At 40.1% G+C, this 16,580-nt stretch overlaps 1 protein-coding gene across 2 annotated transcripts in view; it reads left to right on the top strand.

The window, feature by feature from the left end:
- The window catches only part of mrpl11 (mitochondrial ribosomal protein L11), a 63,083-nt gene that overhangs the window by 7,861 nt on the left and 38,642 nt on the right, over positions 1–16,580 (top strand). For both annotated transcript variants that reach the window (XM_011479982.3, XM_004073131.3), the window contains exon 2: positions 15,393–15,565. In XM_011479982.3, the coding sequence (XP_011478284.1) occupies positions 15,443–15,565 (123 nt within the window). In that variant the 5' untranslated portion in view covers positions 15,393–15,442. The remainder of the gene's footprint in view (positions 1–15,392; positions 15,566–16,580) is intronic.

Raw genomic sequence — 16,580 nt, forward strand, 5'->3', positions numbered from 1 at the left:
TCTTACAGAAAATAAAATTAAAGTCAAGACTGACCTTAATGCGGCCTTTCACAGCGCCACTGAGCGGACACTTTGCTCAAGGGCACCTCATAATAAATTTTGGACAGAATCTGCTTTTATAATGCAAAAAAAATGAATAAAAGAAAAAAAAATCCAAAATGTCCTCATGGCCTTTAGATACTGTGTCCACTTGTGTCAGCCAGCTTTAAATAGATTCCAGGGTCATTGCACAGTAAAATGTCTTGCTCACAGCACATGCTGAAAAATACTCAAAAAATAAGGAAATAAGTATATTTTATTAGTCAAAAACTACACTGCAAAGACGGATATATGGATTTTTTTGTACTGAAATATAAAATTTGATCACGCCAACATCTGAATGCTTAGTAAGAACATATGCTCAGTAAAAGACATGAAATTAAATTAAATTTCCACCAGATATGTTTTTAACCAAAAGTAACTTCTCATTGAGATTGTAATGTGAATCACCTCGTACATTTAGGTCTTATTTCCAATTAATAGCTATAATAATTGATACTTTATTTATCCCACAATGGGGAAATCCTTCTCCGCATTTTGACTCATCCCCTGGGGGGGGCGGTGAGCTGCGGACCAGCCGCCTTCGGGGGGGACAGCTGGTTGGGGAGAACGGGGATTGATCCGCCAACCCTTCGGTTGTTGGACAACCTGCTCTACCGCCTGAGCTAAACTGCCACCCTAGTTAATGAGATCTGAAGCAACACCAGAATGTTGGGTGTAAAATTAATTTATGTAGTAAATTGAGGAAGTAATGAGATGTTTAGTCCTGAAACACATAGCTAACCAAAAAGCATGGAGGCGGAGAGCTGCCGCCTCATATGCAGGTTAAACCGGGTCGTGTTGGTTTCCCTTTTTTTTTTGTCTTCAGGGATCATTCAGAATCTTCTTGAGTTTTTCATTTTATTTTATTGGCCTTTAGCTCTTGGCGTTCGCCAATCGATCGCTCTAGGCTTGGGGTTTGATGGGATGAATACTAATGTGAAGGAACAGTGCTATATGACCAAGTCTATAAGTTTAAATGTGACATTATCTGTTGTTGTGAGAGCAGCTTGTGTGGCTCAGCCAGTGATCACAGTCCAGTACATTTGTTGTGTTTGCTCACTGGAATAACCTCATTGATTACAGTTAATCTGCACTCCTGAATCATAATTTGGTGTCATCTGAGCAGAGGCTGCGTCTCATTCCTCCTCCTGCGGGTGAAAGTCTCCCCTGTGGCGTTTATTGTGCTGTTAGCAGAGATTTAGTGCTTTATGAATTCAGAGATGACACACATTTTTAAGTCTCTAATAATGTGGTCCATCAGGAATGAGCTAAAAGAAGACATTGTGGTTTAACTTTAATATGCTGGAGCTTGCTTTCTTTTGTTTCCATGAGTTCATCCACAAATGCCCCCATCTTTTTCCATTTCCCGTCACTTGGCTGCAGGGTCATGTTGTGATGATGGAGCTGATCTGAAGAAGGAAGAATTTTCTTCACATCAATTATACTTTTAGCTAAACCTCTGGGTACAATGCAAAGGTGAATACAACCACTAGATGGACTTCCAATCCAAGAATTGAATAAAAGGCACAGATTTTGCCTTCAGGGTGGGATGAAGTTTTTTTTAAATTTTTTTTAAAATATATTTATGATTATTGTAAACGGAGCTCTTTTTGCAATCTGTTTAACGAGATGTAAACTAAAACAAATCAATTTTCCTCTTGAGACTAAGAGATGAGACCAGAATGAGAATTTGTGTTTGTAGAACATGACACACATCGACCTTCAGGACAGGAAATATCCTCTAATGGATTGTGTAATTCGGTGTAAACTGATGCAAAGGTTGCCTAAAATGGCACTAAAATTTAAACTGAGCAGCAAACCATAAAAAGGCCCTTCTGAATAATGATGGATTTTCCTTGAGTCACCATAACACCTGTAATTGAGCTGAAGATGAACTCAGAAGTAAGTCTGAAGCTGTTCTAGAAGACACAAAGCTGTTAAATGCAGGTTTGAGGAGTATTTTGAGGATGGAAGGGAGGAGCTGCCTCATCATTTTAATACATGAGAACTAACTACAGTAGATGTAATTACCTCAACATGTCAAATCTGTCACATCAGAATAGTAAATGTCTTGAGACCAGAATTAACATTTGGATTAGTTAATAAATCTGTTAGATGTTTTGAACCTATCCTAAAACCAGGTAACAGCAGCTTAACCTCCCCTCACTAGAGGGGCATTATGGTTTACAAAGCAGAACGAAACTGGCATTTTTTACTGTTACCTGGGAGACGTAGACGAATTTGGTGATGCAGAATTCAATTTTTTCAATTCAATTTTATTTGTATAGCCCAAAATCACAACAACAGTCGTCTCGATGGGCTTCGAAGTAAAACATGGAATCAAAAGGATCACGAATACAAAGAGTTCAATAGGAAAATACTAAAATGAACTAACAAACTGACTAAGCTATACTGGCATCCCTGCCCTTAGACCCCCCTTCGCGGTAAGGAAAAACTCCCAAAAAAACCGGATTCCGGAAAAAACGAAGAAACCTCAGGGGTGCCCACATGAAGGAGGGATCCTCCCCCAGGACGGACAGGCGATTTACCAGAACTCTTAGAGAAGAATTAACTTATCTAAATCTACAACTACATATATAAAAGTCCAGCAGACGAGCTTCATCCAGCCGTGGTTGTGGGGACAGTCAAAGGCGCGAGTCGAGCCGGAGACAGGAACCACAGCCAGGTGTAGGAGCAGGAGCAGAGACGAGGTACTCGGTCAGGCACAGAGCAGAGACGAGCCAGAGATGAGCCAGAGGCAGGATCCACAGCCAGGTGCAGGAGCGCGAGCAAAGGCGAGGTAAACGGTCAGCAACTGGAGCACGGATGAACCAACTGGAGTCTGGAAGCACTCCCACTCCCCAGGAGGGGAGAGGAAAAGAGGGACAATACATGAATCGCACTGCACCAAACAGAGGCATGGAGAACTAAATGATAAATTATGATCAAGAATAGAGGAGAGGAAGGGTAGAAGTAAAAACAGGAAAGAGGACAGAACCCCAGTGCACCATAGTTACCCCAGCTTCAACTTCTAGCAGCCTTTTAAAAGAAATAGTTATTATTAAGTTTAATTTAAACAAACTAACATTAAGTTAAATAATCTCTGAATACTAACTAGTCTGACAATAAGCCTGTCCAAAGAGGAATGTTTTCAGTCTAGCTTTGAATGTAGAAACTGAGTCGGCCTCTCTTACATGAGCTGGGAGTTTATTCCATAAGACAGGGGCTTGGTGGCTAAACGCTCTACCTCCAACCGTACTTTTACTAATTCTAGGAACCACAAGCAGTCCTGCATTTTGCGAGCGAAGTGTTCTGATTGGTTGGTAAGGGACTATGAGGTCCTTAATATAGGACGGGGCCATTCCATGTAAGGCCTTATAGGTTAACAGGAGGATCTTGAACTTAATTCTAGAATCAACTGGGAGCCAATGGAGCGAAACTAACACAGGAGTGATGTGATCTCTTCTGCTGGTTCCAGCTAACAATCTAGCAGCTGCGTTCTGAACAAGCTGGAGACTTCTTAAGGAACTCTTAGGACACGCTGCTAACAAGGAGTTACAGTAATCCAGCCTCGACGTAACAAATGCATGGATGAGTTTTTCAGCATCACTCTTAGAAAGTATATTTCTGATCTTAGCAATATTCCGCAGGTGAAAAAAGGCAGTTCTACACGCCTGAGATATGTGAGCCTTAAATGATAAATCCTGGTCAAGTAAAACCCCAAGGTTTCTAACTGTGGAATTGGGGGCTATACTTATGTCATCCAGGGAGACTATCTGAGCAGACAGAGCATCTCTGAGGTTTTTAGGACCAAGTATAATGACCTCAGTTTTTTCTGGGTTCAAGAGGAGGTAATTAATTGTCATCCAGGTCTTGATGTCTCTGATGCAGGCGTTCAGTTTCTCTATCTGGTCATTCTGGTCAGGCTTCATGGATAAATACAACTGCGTATCGTCGGCATAACAATGAAAATTAATGCTGTGTTTCCTGATTATGTTTCCTAGGGGTAACATATAAAGCGTAAACAGGATCGGTCCCAAGACTGAGCCCTGTGGGACTCCATAGTTGACTCGAGTGCACTGAGAGGAATGGCCATTTACATTAACGAACTGATACCTATCAGACAGATAGGATTTAAACCACTGGAGAGCAGCTCCTCTGATCCCTATGTCCTGCTCTAATCTATGGAGTAAAATACCGTGGTCGATAGTGTCAAAGGCTGCACTGAGGTCCAACAGGACCAGAATAGAAAGTAGTCCCTTTTCTGAGGCCAATAACAAGTCATTAGAGACTCTAACTAGTGTAGTTTCCGTACTGTGATGAGGTCTAAACCCCGACTGAAAGTCTTCAAAGTGGCTGTTGTCCTGTAGGTGGCAGTAAAGCTGCTTAACTACAACTCTTTCTAGGATTTTAGAAATAAAGGGCAGGTTTGATATCGGTCTATAGTTGGCCAAGATGCTAGGATCCAAACTGGGCTTTTTCAGAAGAGGTTTAACAACTGCATATTTAAAAGACTGCGGCACGTAACCCGTTTCCAGAGAGGCATTTATCATTGTTAATATGGAATCATTAATTAGGGGAAAAGTTTCTTTAAAAAGTCTAGTGGGAATTGGGTCTAACAGACAAGTTGAGGATTTGGAGGACGTAATAATTGATGTTATTTCCGCTTGATCCACAGCAGTGAAGCAGTCTAATGTTACAGAGGTTTCTATGGATGCCTCCATTTCTACCGCTTCAGCCTGTTCTGGGCTGATAGTAGGAATAACTTGATTTAACTTATGTCTAATATTTGAGATTTTACTATCGAAAAATGTAAGAAAATCATCAGAGCTGAGAGAAACAGGAACATGTGGTTCTACTGAGCTCTGACTGCGAGTTAATTTAGCTATAGTGCTAAAAAGAAATCTTGGATTGTTTCCATTCTCTGATATTAAGGTTGAATAGTACTGGCTTCTAGCTCTACGCAGAGCTTTTTTATAATTTAATAGGCTATGTTTCCAGATATCCAGAGACTGCTCTGAACCGGAGCGGCGCCATTCTCTTTCCAACTTACGGGTTTCTCGTTTAAGAGAACGAGTTTCAGCGTTAAACCACGGTGCTACTCGGTTTTGTCTGACGAACTTAGGTTTCAAGGGGGCAACAACATCGAGTGTACTCCTGAGGGCTTGTAAGGCATCATTAACAAAGTGGTCATTTATACTAGGACTGATACTATGGGAGCTGGTCTCAGAGTATTTTCTCAGAATATCACTAAGTACTGGCTGAACTGTGTGTTTAAACTCAGACACAGAACGGTCAGTTAAGGTTCTTCTAAGCTGTTTCTTATTCACTGGGGCAGAAGGATGTTCTAATGTAAACTGGAAGGTAATCAGAAAGTGATCAGAAATGATGGGGTTAAGAGGAAGGACACTCAGCTGGCTGATCTCTATACCATGGGTTAGAACATGGTCCAGGGTGTGCTTATGACAGTGAGTGGGTTCATTCACACTTTGGGTGAAACCAACATCATCTAATAAAGCTGCAAAAGCCGTTACTAGGCAGTCACTGGGGTCATCAACATGAATATTAAAATCCCCTAATATTATAATTTGATCAGAATCTAAGACAATAGTCGATAGGAAGTCGGAAAACTCAGTTAAAAATTCTGAATATGGGCCGGGGGGGCGATAAATAATTATGAGTAAAACAGGTTTTCGAGTCTTCCTGTTTGGGTGATTTATAGACAATATGATGCTTTCAAATGAATTATAAGCATTTTTAACTTTAGGGCTGAGAAGTAAGCTAGACTGTGATATTACTGCCAAACCACCTCCTTTCCCTGAAAGCCTGGATTTCTGATAGTTAGCATAAGTGGGGGGGGGTTGCTTCATTCAATCTAACATAGTCATCCTGTTGGAGCCAAGTTTCTGTTAAGGCTAAAAGACTAAGATTGTTATCAGTAATTAAATCATTGACTAAGAGGGACTTGGAGGAAATGGATCGAATGTTTAATAAACCGCATTTAATTACATCATAATTCTGCTTGTGAGAACTGCTGTCTGTCACTTTAAGGTTTCTATGACGCGCTCCTTTCATTTGTCTTTCAGCACATAAGCTAAAGCTAGGACCTGCTTGACTTTCCCTGCATGGGTTTTGCACCGGCACTAACCCTAAGGGAGGCGCAGAGGAGCGTTTTACACTGCTGCTCTGCGCCCGGGTCTCGTCTCTGAATGGGTTGAATACTGTGTTTTTCTTATCTGCTTATTTGTTCACGAGACTGATTGTTATGTCTTGCTGCTGCTGCTGCTGTGCTGCATCCCGTCATTCTGCTCACCTGGTAGGTGTGGCCAATGATCTTTATCAGCACCTGACTGGTATTTAAGTCAGAAGAGGCCTAAACCAGGCAGGCAGGCGGAGAAAGTTGAGCAGGAGGCTGAGGAGCAATTGGGTTTGAGTTGGAGCTGTGCTGGTTGGTTTCTCTTTTCCCCCCTCTTTTTCCTCAGCAGTCTTACACTGCTTGGTTTTTTTATTTTAGTTTGGGGTTGGACCTTGGAAGTCTATATTTGCGGACTTTGTTTCTTTTCAAAAATTAAACTTTGTTTATGTTTGGCCTAGATTCCAATGCGAATGTATTGTCTTTGTGTTTGAACCAGCACGGTAATTTCTTTTTGTCTTACAGTACAGTTTCCTTTTTCCTTCAATAAACTGTGTTCCTCATCTTCCGGTGTCCAGTTTTCACATGTAATGGTCTCCTTTTTGTGTTACCCCTAGACTTGAGACAGGTTTGCCTGTCAGGGTCATAACATATTTGGGGGCTCCCATCCATTGTTAACGTTAGCTACTTCTGCAAACAACAGTGACGTTGTTCACCGTTGAGTACTCTTCTGCGCATGCGGGTCACTTCTGGGTCATTTCGTGGTCACACAGGAGATCACAAAAGTTTTTTTCAAAAAATCTGAACTGAGCATTAATTCAATTCAATTAAATTTTATTTGTATAGCCCAAATTCACAACAACAGTCGTCTCAATGGGCTTTCGTAGCATTAGGCCCTGCAGTGTGAACGTAGCCTTATAGTTACGAGTTTTAGCTCAGAAAAAATAAGAAGGAAACGAACAAGCAAATCTGCCTAAAAGGAGCTCCAACTGGTACAAGCCACACCTGCTGCACCACCTTCTTCCTTCTGCGTGACATCTTTTGATGTGGACAAATGTGTTAAATTTCTACCTTCAATAAGTGACGGTGCCATTGATGATTATTTTGTTCTGTTTGAGCATGCTGCTGAGGTGTTGCAGTGACCTAAAACAGCTTTGCCACTTTTGCTGCAGAGAGTCCTTACTGGGAAGGCACAGGAAACACTGGCATCCTTGCCAGCCACTGTCTGGACTATGAGAAGGTGAAGGCTGTGGTGCTACATGCATGTACAGTAAGGACCATAAATATTTGGACAGAGAGACATTTTTTCTAATTTTGTTTCTGTACATTACCACATTGAATTTTAAATAAAACAACTCAGATGCCATTGAAGTGCAGACTTCAGCTTTTATTCCATGGGTTGAACAAAAAGATTGCATAAAAATGTGAAAAACTAAAGCATTTTTTAAACACAATCCCTTCATTTCATGGGCTTGTAAGTAATTGGACAATTGCCGTCCATGCTATTGCATGGACAGGTGTGGGCAATTCCCTTGTTATGTCATTATGAGTAAAGCAGATAAAAGGCCTGGAGTTGATTAGAGGACTCGTGCTTGCATTTGGAAGATTTTGCTGTGAACAGACAACATGCTGTCAAAGGAGCTCTCCATGCAGCTGAAAGGAGCCATCATTAAGCAGAGAAAACAGAAAAAAAACCATGCGAGAAATTGCTACAGTATTAGGAGTGGCAAAATCAACAGTGTGGTACATCCTGAGAAAGAAAGAAAGCACTGACGTCCTGGACGTCCACGGAAGACAACAGTGGTGGATGATGGCAGAATCATTTCCATGGTGAAGAGGAACCCGTTCACAACAGCCAACCAAGTGAGCAACACTCTCCAGGAGGTAGGCGTATCAATATCCAAGTCTACCATAAAAAGAAGACTGTATGAAAGTAGATACAGAGGGTACACTGCAAGATGCAAGCCACTCATAATCCTCAAGAATAGGAAGGCTAGATTGGACTTTGCTAAAAAGCATCTAAAAAAGCCAGCACAGTTCTGGAAAAACATTCTTTGGACAGATGAAACCAAAATCAACCTCTACCAGAATGATGGCAAGAGAAAAGTATGGAGAAGGCGCGGAGAAGCTCGTGATCCAAAGCACACTACATCATCAGTAAAACACTGTGGAGGCAGTGTGATGGTCTGGGCGTGCATGGCTGCTAGTGGCACTGGGACACTAGTATTTATTGATGACGTGACACAGGACAGAAGCAGCCCAATGAATTCTGAGGTGTTCAGAGACAGACTGTCTGTGCAGACCCAGGTGAATGCAGCCAAACTGATTGGGCGGCGTTTCATAATACAGATAGACAATGACCCAAAACAAACAGCCAAAGCAACTCAGGAGTTTATTAAAGCAAAGAAGTGGAATATTCTTGAATGGCCAAGTCAGTCACCTGATCTTAACCCAATTGAGCATCATTTCACTTGTTGAAGACTAAACTTCAGACAGAAAGGCCCACAAACAACTGGCAAATGAAAGCTGCTGCAGTAAAGGCCTGGCAGAGCATTCAGAAGGAGAAAACCCAGCATCTGGTGATGTCAATGAGTTCAAGACTTCAGGCTGTCATTGCCAACAAAGGGTTTTCAGCCAAACCATTCAGCCAGACCATTTTGTTTTCAGTTATTTCATTTGTCCAATTACTTATGAGCCCATGAAATTAAGGGATTGTGTTTAAAAAATGCTTTAGTTTTTCACATTTATGCAATCTTTTTGTTCAACCCATGGAATAAAAGCGGAAAGTCTGCATTTCAATGGCATCTGAGTTGTTTTATTTAAAATTCACTGTGGTAATGTACAGAAACAAAATTAGAAAAATGTGTCTCTGTCCAAATATTTATGGTCCTGACTGTAAGCTTCAGCCTGAGGTTTCTGGAGGGGATATTGAATCTCTTGGAAAAACAAGGAATGGCTTTGTTGGGGCCAAAGTCCTGCTCAACCACCATGTCGCTCCCTTTTCTGTGAATCAGGGTCCTGATATAGTTGTAAACCATCCAGAAGTTTTCCCTGTCCAAGCAAGAAGGCATGATCAGGATAAATCTACAAAAAAGGACTTTCTACACAGCTTTATGGCTCATCTTGAAGCACCTGGCCTGCAGCCAGTAGAGTTTCATGCTTACATTGGTGGCCATGAGGCTAGACTCCCTGATCATTCTCTGCTTCGATGTCTTCTTGGACTGCTTCAAAGGGACTAACAGTGTTCTTTCTAAAGCAACTGGTCTTAAAACAAATGCGTGAACCTTCATTAACATGCCAATCTCATTTAGTAGTAGATGCTCCAAAGAATCAAAGGAAAATTGGTCTTCAGTGTCAGTTCGTGGTAATGGATGAACCATCTGAGCAGGTCACTGTGGACAACAACCCATAGCCATGCACTGAAAGTATAAACCAGTTTCCTTTAAACAATATGCACCCACGTTTGCCTGTCGGGGCCTTAACACTGATGATACTGAATTAAACAGAGATTAGAGTTTAAACTGTTTCTGATAATTCTTCGGTCTGGATAAATTAAGCCAATTTTTGATTTTATGACACTGATTTGTTATATGTAGCGTTACTGTAGCAGCTAAATTATCATGCCAAGCATCCTATCAGTTGCAGTATCTTAATTATTTTCAGCCACAATGTTTTGTTTAAATTCTTTTTTTTTTTTTAGATATTACCATTTTAAAAACCATTGTTTGTAATCCATCCTGTGTTTGACAAGATGTGGAGAAATATTTTCAAATGTTCTTATTATTATCCTTTAAGCTGCTTCCTTTAGGGGTCACCTCAAATAATCATCTGCCTCCATTTAGCAGTCTCCTCTGCATCTCCTTCTCTGGCATATTCTGATTTCATGTCCTGTCATTTCTTCACATCCTCTTTGACCTGGTTCTGTTTCTGAAACGTCAAACATGAGCTGTCCCTCTTAAATCCTTACCACTTCAAAAGATGTTAGGATTTCATTTCCACCATTTGATTCGACCTTAAAATTGGCAAAATTGAGATACATTTTATTTCATTTCGAAATATTCTCTTTCAACCAACTTTTTGAAAAACTTTCTTCAAAATACTGACAAAAAAGCTGCTTTAAAACTGAGTCATAATTTATCTATGTGGTAAATTTCTTTTAGCTGGAAATTCAAAAAGTGCATCCTCTTATAAAGAAACAACCAAGCAAACAAGACTGCCAACTTCTGCTCTGTCCTAATTTTGTTTAATGGGTGGTCTAAATTTACAAAACTGCAAATATTTATGGCCTGCTTACACTCGATGCAAAGTATCTTGTGTTTCTCAAGCCGAATGTGTTGCTGCGCTAAAAAAAGATAACTTTATTTTTCCCAGCTGTTGTGGCTGAAATGCTTTAGAAGGCAGAGATGAGCTGCTGGATTTTTAAAATAAAACACCCTGTGCTTACTCTGCATCACCTTTCCCTTTGGGTAACTGTTTCTCGGATGTGCTCCCGAATGCACCGTGCTCAGAAATGCTTCACTTCTGAACCACACTGGCTTGAAGTTGCATTGCAGGGAAAACAAACACAGTGCACCAACATGATTTGCTGCTTACTCAAAAAACACACAGCCATCCCTGTCTGTTGTGACAATTCATGGAGTTATCAAAAATAAAAAACACCACAAGTTAATATGTAAGACTATCTCAATGCTGCATCAACTTATGAACTAAAGCCCCTTCTGGTGGGCTTAGTGCTCAGTCAATTAATTTAAGACTTTTTTGAACCTCATTTCCTACTTTAAACCTATTATCCTATCATGTAACATGCCAACATGTTAGGGAAGAAACTCAACTTTAAAGCTGTATTATGTAGTGGCACCCATACAAAAAGCATTGAAATCCCAAACAGAAAATCCATCATGTAAGACAAAAACACACACAAATCTGCTTTAGTGTTTCATTGATCATCAACTAAAATTTGGCTTGGCTGTCATCTGTTTTTGCATGCCAGGTTGAGCCTTAGTCATTACTGCCCTCATGAGTGGATACAGGCATTTTGTGATGAAAAGTAGGCTCCAGGAAATATCAAGATTGTAAACGGCTCTGTAAGCCTGCAGAGCAAAAATGCTCATGCACATTGATTTTTAAGGGCATACTGTGAGCAACAGGTCATAGCAAACTTAATCAACACATGAGTAAGTAAAGGTGAATTAGGTGAGATGCAGCCACGTTGTGCAGATTTTTCATTTTTTCCAACCACCCCAATTCCTGTGCACTCCACAGGGGCCCCGTTGGTGATGATCACGTGATAAGTGTGAAGTATTTTGTGTGCAGACTGACTATTACAAATTAGTGTTACAGTTTGTGCGGGCATCCTACGAGCACTTGCATATCACGTAGATCGTGCGTGCAGCATTTGTGCGCAGTCAGTAAGGGGCCGGTACCCCCACCTTAATGACTCGAGTGCGGCATAAGGGCATCGTACGACAGCATTCTGTATGTCAGTGTACATGCAACTTACTTTATTCTTACAAATACTTCACGATTAACTTACACTTACCACGGGCGTGTGGTAAGACTCAGCACTTGTTTATAAAGTGGTGCCATAGATTTCTCAGGAAAATGTCAAGTATGGCAGTTCTTTTCTTATTTTAAGAGCCAATAAGAGCTGAAATTTGTGGGGAGAAAGCAAAGATTTATCAAATATGCTGTAATAAGATTGATTTGATAACATTTGTAAAGTATTAGGAAAAAGAGTGTAATACTGCGCAGAAAAAGGTCAAAAAGTGTACAGGTCAACAAACTTTGACATTGTTAGACATTTTCTTTTTTTGCTGAAAATATTTTAAAAGAACATATTTCTCTATTTTACGATCAACTATTGCACGGTATACTATAAAACAAAACAAAACTAGACCTATATATTTTAGAATTAAAGAATTACATTCATCTGGCGCTTTTTTTTCCACAATTGTGTTTTTTATCCTAAAAATGTCTGTTTTTCTGTGTTCTTGGTGTGTTTAGTACGACTGTTTTCTGAAATATTTCCAATAATCTTTCACATCTTTTCCTTCTTTTTGATTATGCTTTTGACATATAGCCCCTGAAGTACGGAAGGGACATTACATATATGTGGTCTAGTCTATAAATATCAATTTCAAAGATCAAACTTATATTTACACGCTTTCAAATTTCTAGCCAACTTTTCCATTTTCCCATTTCACACAACCGTAAATAACGACTCATCAGTACTAAAGCCTAGCAAGCATATAGGCTGCTGTTTGATGAGCATGACTTCTCCAAGGCCTGCAGGGGTGTTTTTAATAAGAGGCGAATAATTCTGCCAAACACAACAAACCAAACACATAAAGGTGAAATAAATAAATTGTTAGCAGTCTTTAGTAAAGATCAGTGTTGAGATTACCACACATATATACATGAAGAGCATTGCCAAAGTATTCCATTGAATGCTAATGCTTTATTTTATGTTCCAATGCAGAGCCCATGTAAATGGGAAACATTTGACTTCGCTGCCTTAACTTTTTCCATTTTAATTTCACAGATAGATCTGCCTAGAAGGCAGATAACGTGTAACAAAGGTTATTGAGCCCAGTCTTTATTCTTGGCTGTTGCAGGTACAAAGACTGTTCCCACTGAGAAAGTAATTGCTATTCAGATTTTATTTCATCAGACTACAGCAAAAAGAGAGGAAAGATATAAAGCACAGAAAAAGACTTACCGTAATTTCCCTTAGGCAGATATAGTACCAGTATTTATTTAAATAGACCGCATATTGGATCATACGAGACCATTTTTTCCATCCTTGAGGAACAATCAAGAATTGAGATTTGTATTCATTATATCTCAAAAATAATTTTGGAGTCTTGGTAATGCCTGTCTTTTCCTGGTCTAATGAGACAATAGTGAGCCTAATAGGCTAAACAACAATCAATGGTAGGCTTCACTGGTGCAATAAAGCCCTACAATTTAGTGGCAAACTGCTTAATTTCCTCACTCAAAGTCAGCGTTGTCCTTGAAATGTGGTCTGTTTAAATTATGCTAAATGGGACAAACAGAAGCTGTTCTTTGTTTTCTGCAACAACCTTCAGAATATTTGCAATGAGCCACCAGTAAAATGGGTGGTTGTCTGAAATGGAACATGTTTCAAATGATCTTATCTGCAGATTGGCAGCAGTGGTTCTACTTAGGATGTTATTGTCTGTTTGTTGACCAAACCACAATAATTTGTCCTTTTTAAAACATCATCTAATAGTTGGTTAAAGAAGTGCAATTTATTTGAATTGGTGTTGTTGTTTTTTGACAATTGTAATATATTTTGCTGCTTTACTGCATCCACCTTTTGCACACACACCTTTTTGTTGTTGTTGGTGTGTTATTTCAGGCTTTACTTTTACCCAGTCTCTCTGCCCAAACAAATTGCTATTTCTGCGAACGCCTTGTTAACGACAGCGCTGTTGCCAGTAAACACATAAAGGGAAGCTCAAAACTGTGCCTGTTTCTTTCAATTTAGCGAGGCTTTGATTTGATTAATTACAGCAGAACATTAAGTCAGCTCCGTCTGAGGCTTACAGTGCAGCCTTGAACCACGTTTCTTCATTGAATCTAATGCAAATTCACTTCTGTGAGCCATACGTCTAGTGCAGCTTGATGCCTTATGTAGGTCAATTCTTCTTCATCACTCACTGCTTGGCCTTATGATGACTGACTTCATTCTGTGAGGAACAGCAGTTTTATTATTCATACTCCAACAGAGAGAGATTGGAGTTGTGGTGCATTAAAGCATGAAGCTGTGATTTCCCCGCTTGCAGAACTGTTATTCCCTTCTTCCCAAATTGGAATTAAACTGAACACTTGGTCTGAACAGTTCTGCCCTCAGTTTGAAAACTCAAGTTAAGCTAAATTTATGAAAATGGTAATATCTAACTTTTAATTGATATTTTTAAAGGTGCTTTTTTATTTTTTAACTTCGACTTTCAGATTGTGCCTCGTTATTGTTTATCTGCATGTCTCTGTTCTAACATCTGATTTGTTTCCCACCGGGTTCCATCATTCTATCCAACTTCAAAATTGACTCAACTGCAACATAATTTCCCTGCTTTGAAGTTTCTGAACACATTAGGTGGGTGCCGTGAAATTGACCTCAGAAAAGCTGCAGTGTGAGAGTCCAATTTTAAAGATCGCCATTGAGGGGAAGCCGGGCTAAATGAATTCCATCTGGGACTCTCTCTGCAGTATGCATATCACCTTAATGTCCTTACAAATATTGCTTCATGGTGGTTGCACTTTAATGGCTGTTGGATAATCACTAGTTGTAAAAGAATCACAACTTTTCTTGCGAGTAGTTTGCCCCTGTTTGCTGCTCCAGAGAAGCACCAGGTCCCATATATCTTTCTGGTACTTTCGCTTTTGTTGATCTAATTGGATACCCTCTGTTGCCTCCAATGAATCATTGCCGGACCCCCTCTTTGCTCATCTGTTGCCTCAAGTAGTTATTTTTATTGCATCCGTGGTTTTGTGAGGCTCATGGCTCCACCTTTAAACGTGTATTTGTCCCCTGACTCCTTTAAGTTGTCCGATTGTGTTGTTGTTTTATCCTTTATTATGCCTGTGTCAGTATCACGATTATTCTAGTGGCAGATTTTTGGTCTGCACTGATGTTTTGTTGTGTTCTTAGAAAAACGTCTGTAGTTCAAGTGCCATCACCCTCTCTGTAAATCATCTCCTAATTAAACACGCATCCTTAGGTGGAATAAAAAAAAGGCCACAGGCTTTGCTTTCATGCCTCTGACCTATTGACCTCTGCTGATACAGCGGAGGCTCTGCGGCATCACAAACAGTTCAGGGGTCATCTCCCCCGAAACCACAAATAAGGCAGAAGGAGTATTTTGGTGTTTAACTTCTGCTGGCTTCAGAGCTTCTCGGCATAGTGAACATCGCTCTCAGCTGGTGATCCACTCTGCAAAAACAGCTCCAGGAAAGTGGCTCTTGCTGAGACGATCGAAGGGAAAGATTTTTTAAATTACTCGCCCTCTGCGTAGTGGAAAGGCATGCATTTGGCCTTTGGGTATTCATATCGACTCGGGTGTATGATGTTTTAATGAGCCTGCCATGTGAATGATTTGTTACAGTTGTTTATCCTCAAGAACCTAATTTGTTTGTTTGTCTTGTGACATTTCAGTTGATGGACTCTCAACCAACTTGGAAGCAGATTGACTAAGATTGAACAGGATGTCAAAGATCTCCAAGGCTGCCAAAGCCGTGAAGAAATTGGATACAGGCAATGTTATCCGAGCTATCGTAAGGTCAGGACAAGCAGCTCCCGGACCCCCACTTGGCCCCATCCTGGGACAGGTAAATTACCTGAAACTTCCCTTCCTCCCTCTACTTCAATTTGCTCTGAGTAATTAGCTATACTAATTTAACTGTGGATTCACTGATTTGTTCAGTTAACCAGCCTTTCTTGCGGAGTTTTCATTAACTGGAAGAGACAGTGGGATCTTTTTCTATTTTCCCTTTGTCCATCACAGAGCTGCCTCTTTCCCCTCAGTCACCTCATGCGCTTCCACTCCCCCCACCCCACCCCACCCCACCCCCCATCTCCTCATATAGCCTCGGTCATAATCCCATTCTCATTCCAGTCGCACAGGTCCATAGTGCAGGTGTGTGCCACACAGCGCAGCACTCTGCAAATATTTTCTCTCAAACTGGGCTCAAGACACTAACCCCCAATCAGCAGCATCTGTTCATTCAAATAAGCTCAAGTGTTTGCATAGTAGTAGATGAGTTAAAATGAGGTTTCCACTTTTCTGTTCTTTTTTCTTTATTTATTGTTGATAGCAGAAATGTAAACTGACATTTCGAGGGACATTAGCTTATTCCAGTAAAAACAAATATCCTTAAAAAATAAAATTGCAATTATAAACATTCAAAGAAGTTTTCAAGTATTCTTGAAATTGCCAGTTATAAATCTTTGCTGCATGCACTTTTTCTTTTAATATTTTGACCTTCCAGAGACCAAAGAATTTAAATGGAAAGGGGTTAAACATTACACAGATCTTTTATATATGCATATAGGCTATTGTTAAAATGTTTTCCTAATTTATAAACATTTTTATTTATTTGACATTGCGCTGTTGCAATTGACATATGCAGTTATTGCCATAAAGATAAAAAAGTCTTTAAAACATTTTAAGAAGAAATAATGGCCACTATTAATAAAAAATATACTCATGAATAAACACAAGCAGAAATTCTCTCTGGATTAATACAACGCCCAAATTGATGCCCAAATGGCGCAGCAGGACCTCAGATCACGTCTGTACATGGACTTAACATTGAAATTCCACGCCCCTGACGATGCGCCAAT

This window comes from Oryzias latipes, chromosome 10 (genome assembly GCF_002234675.1).
Source record: "Oryzias latipes chromosome 10, ASM223467v1".
Taxonomy (NCBI): domain Eukaryota; kingdom Metazoa; phylum Chordata; class Actinopteri; order Beloniformes; family Adrianichthyidae; genus Oryzias; species Oryzias latipes.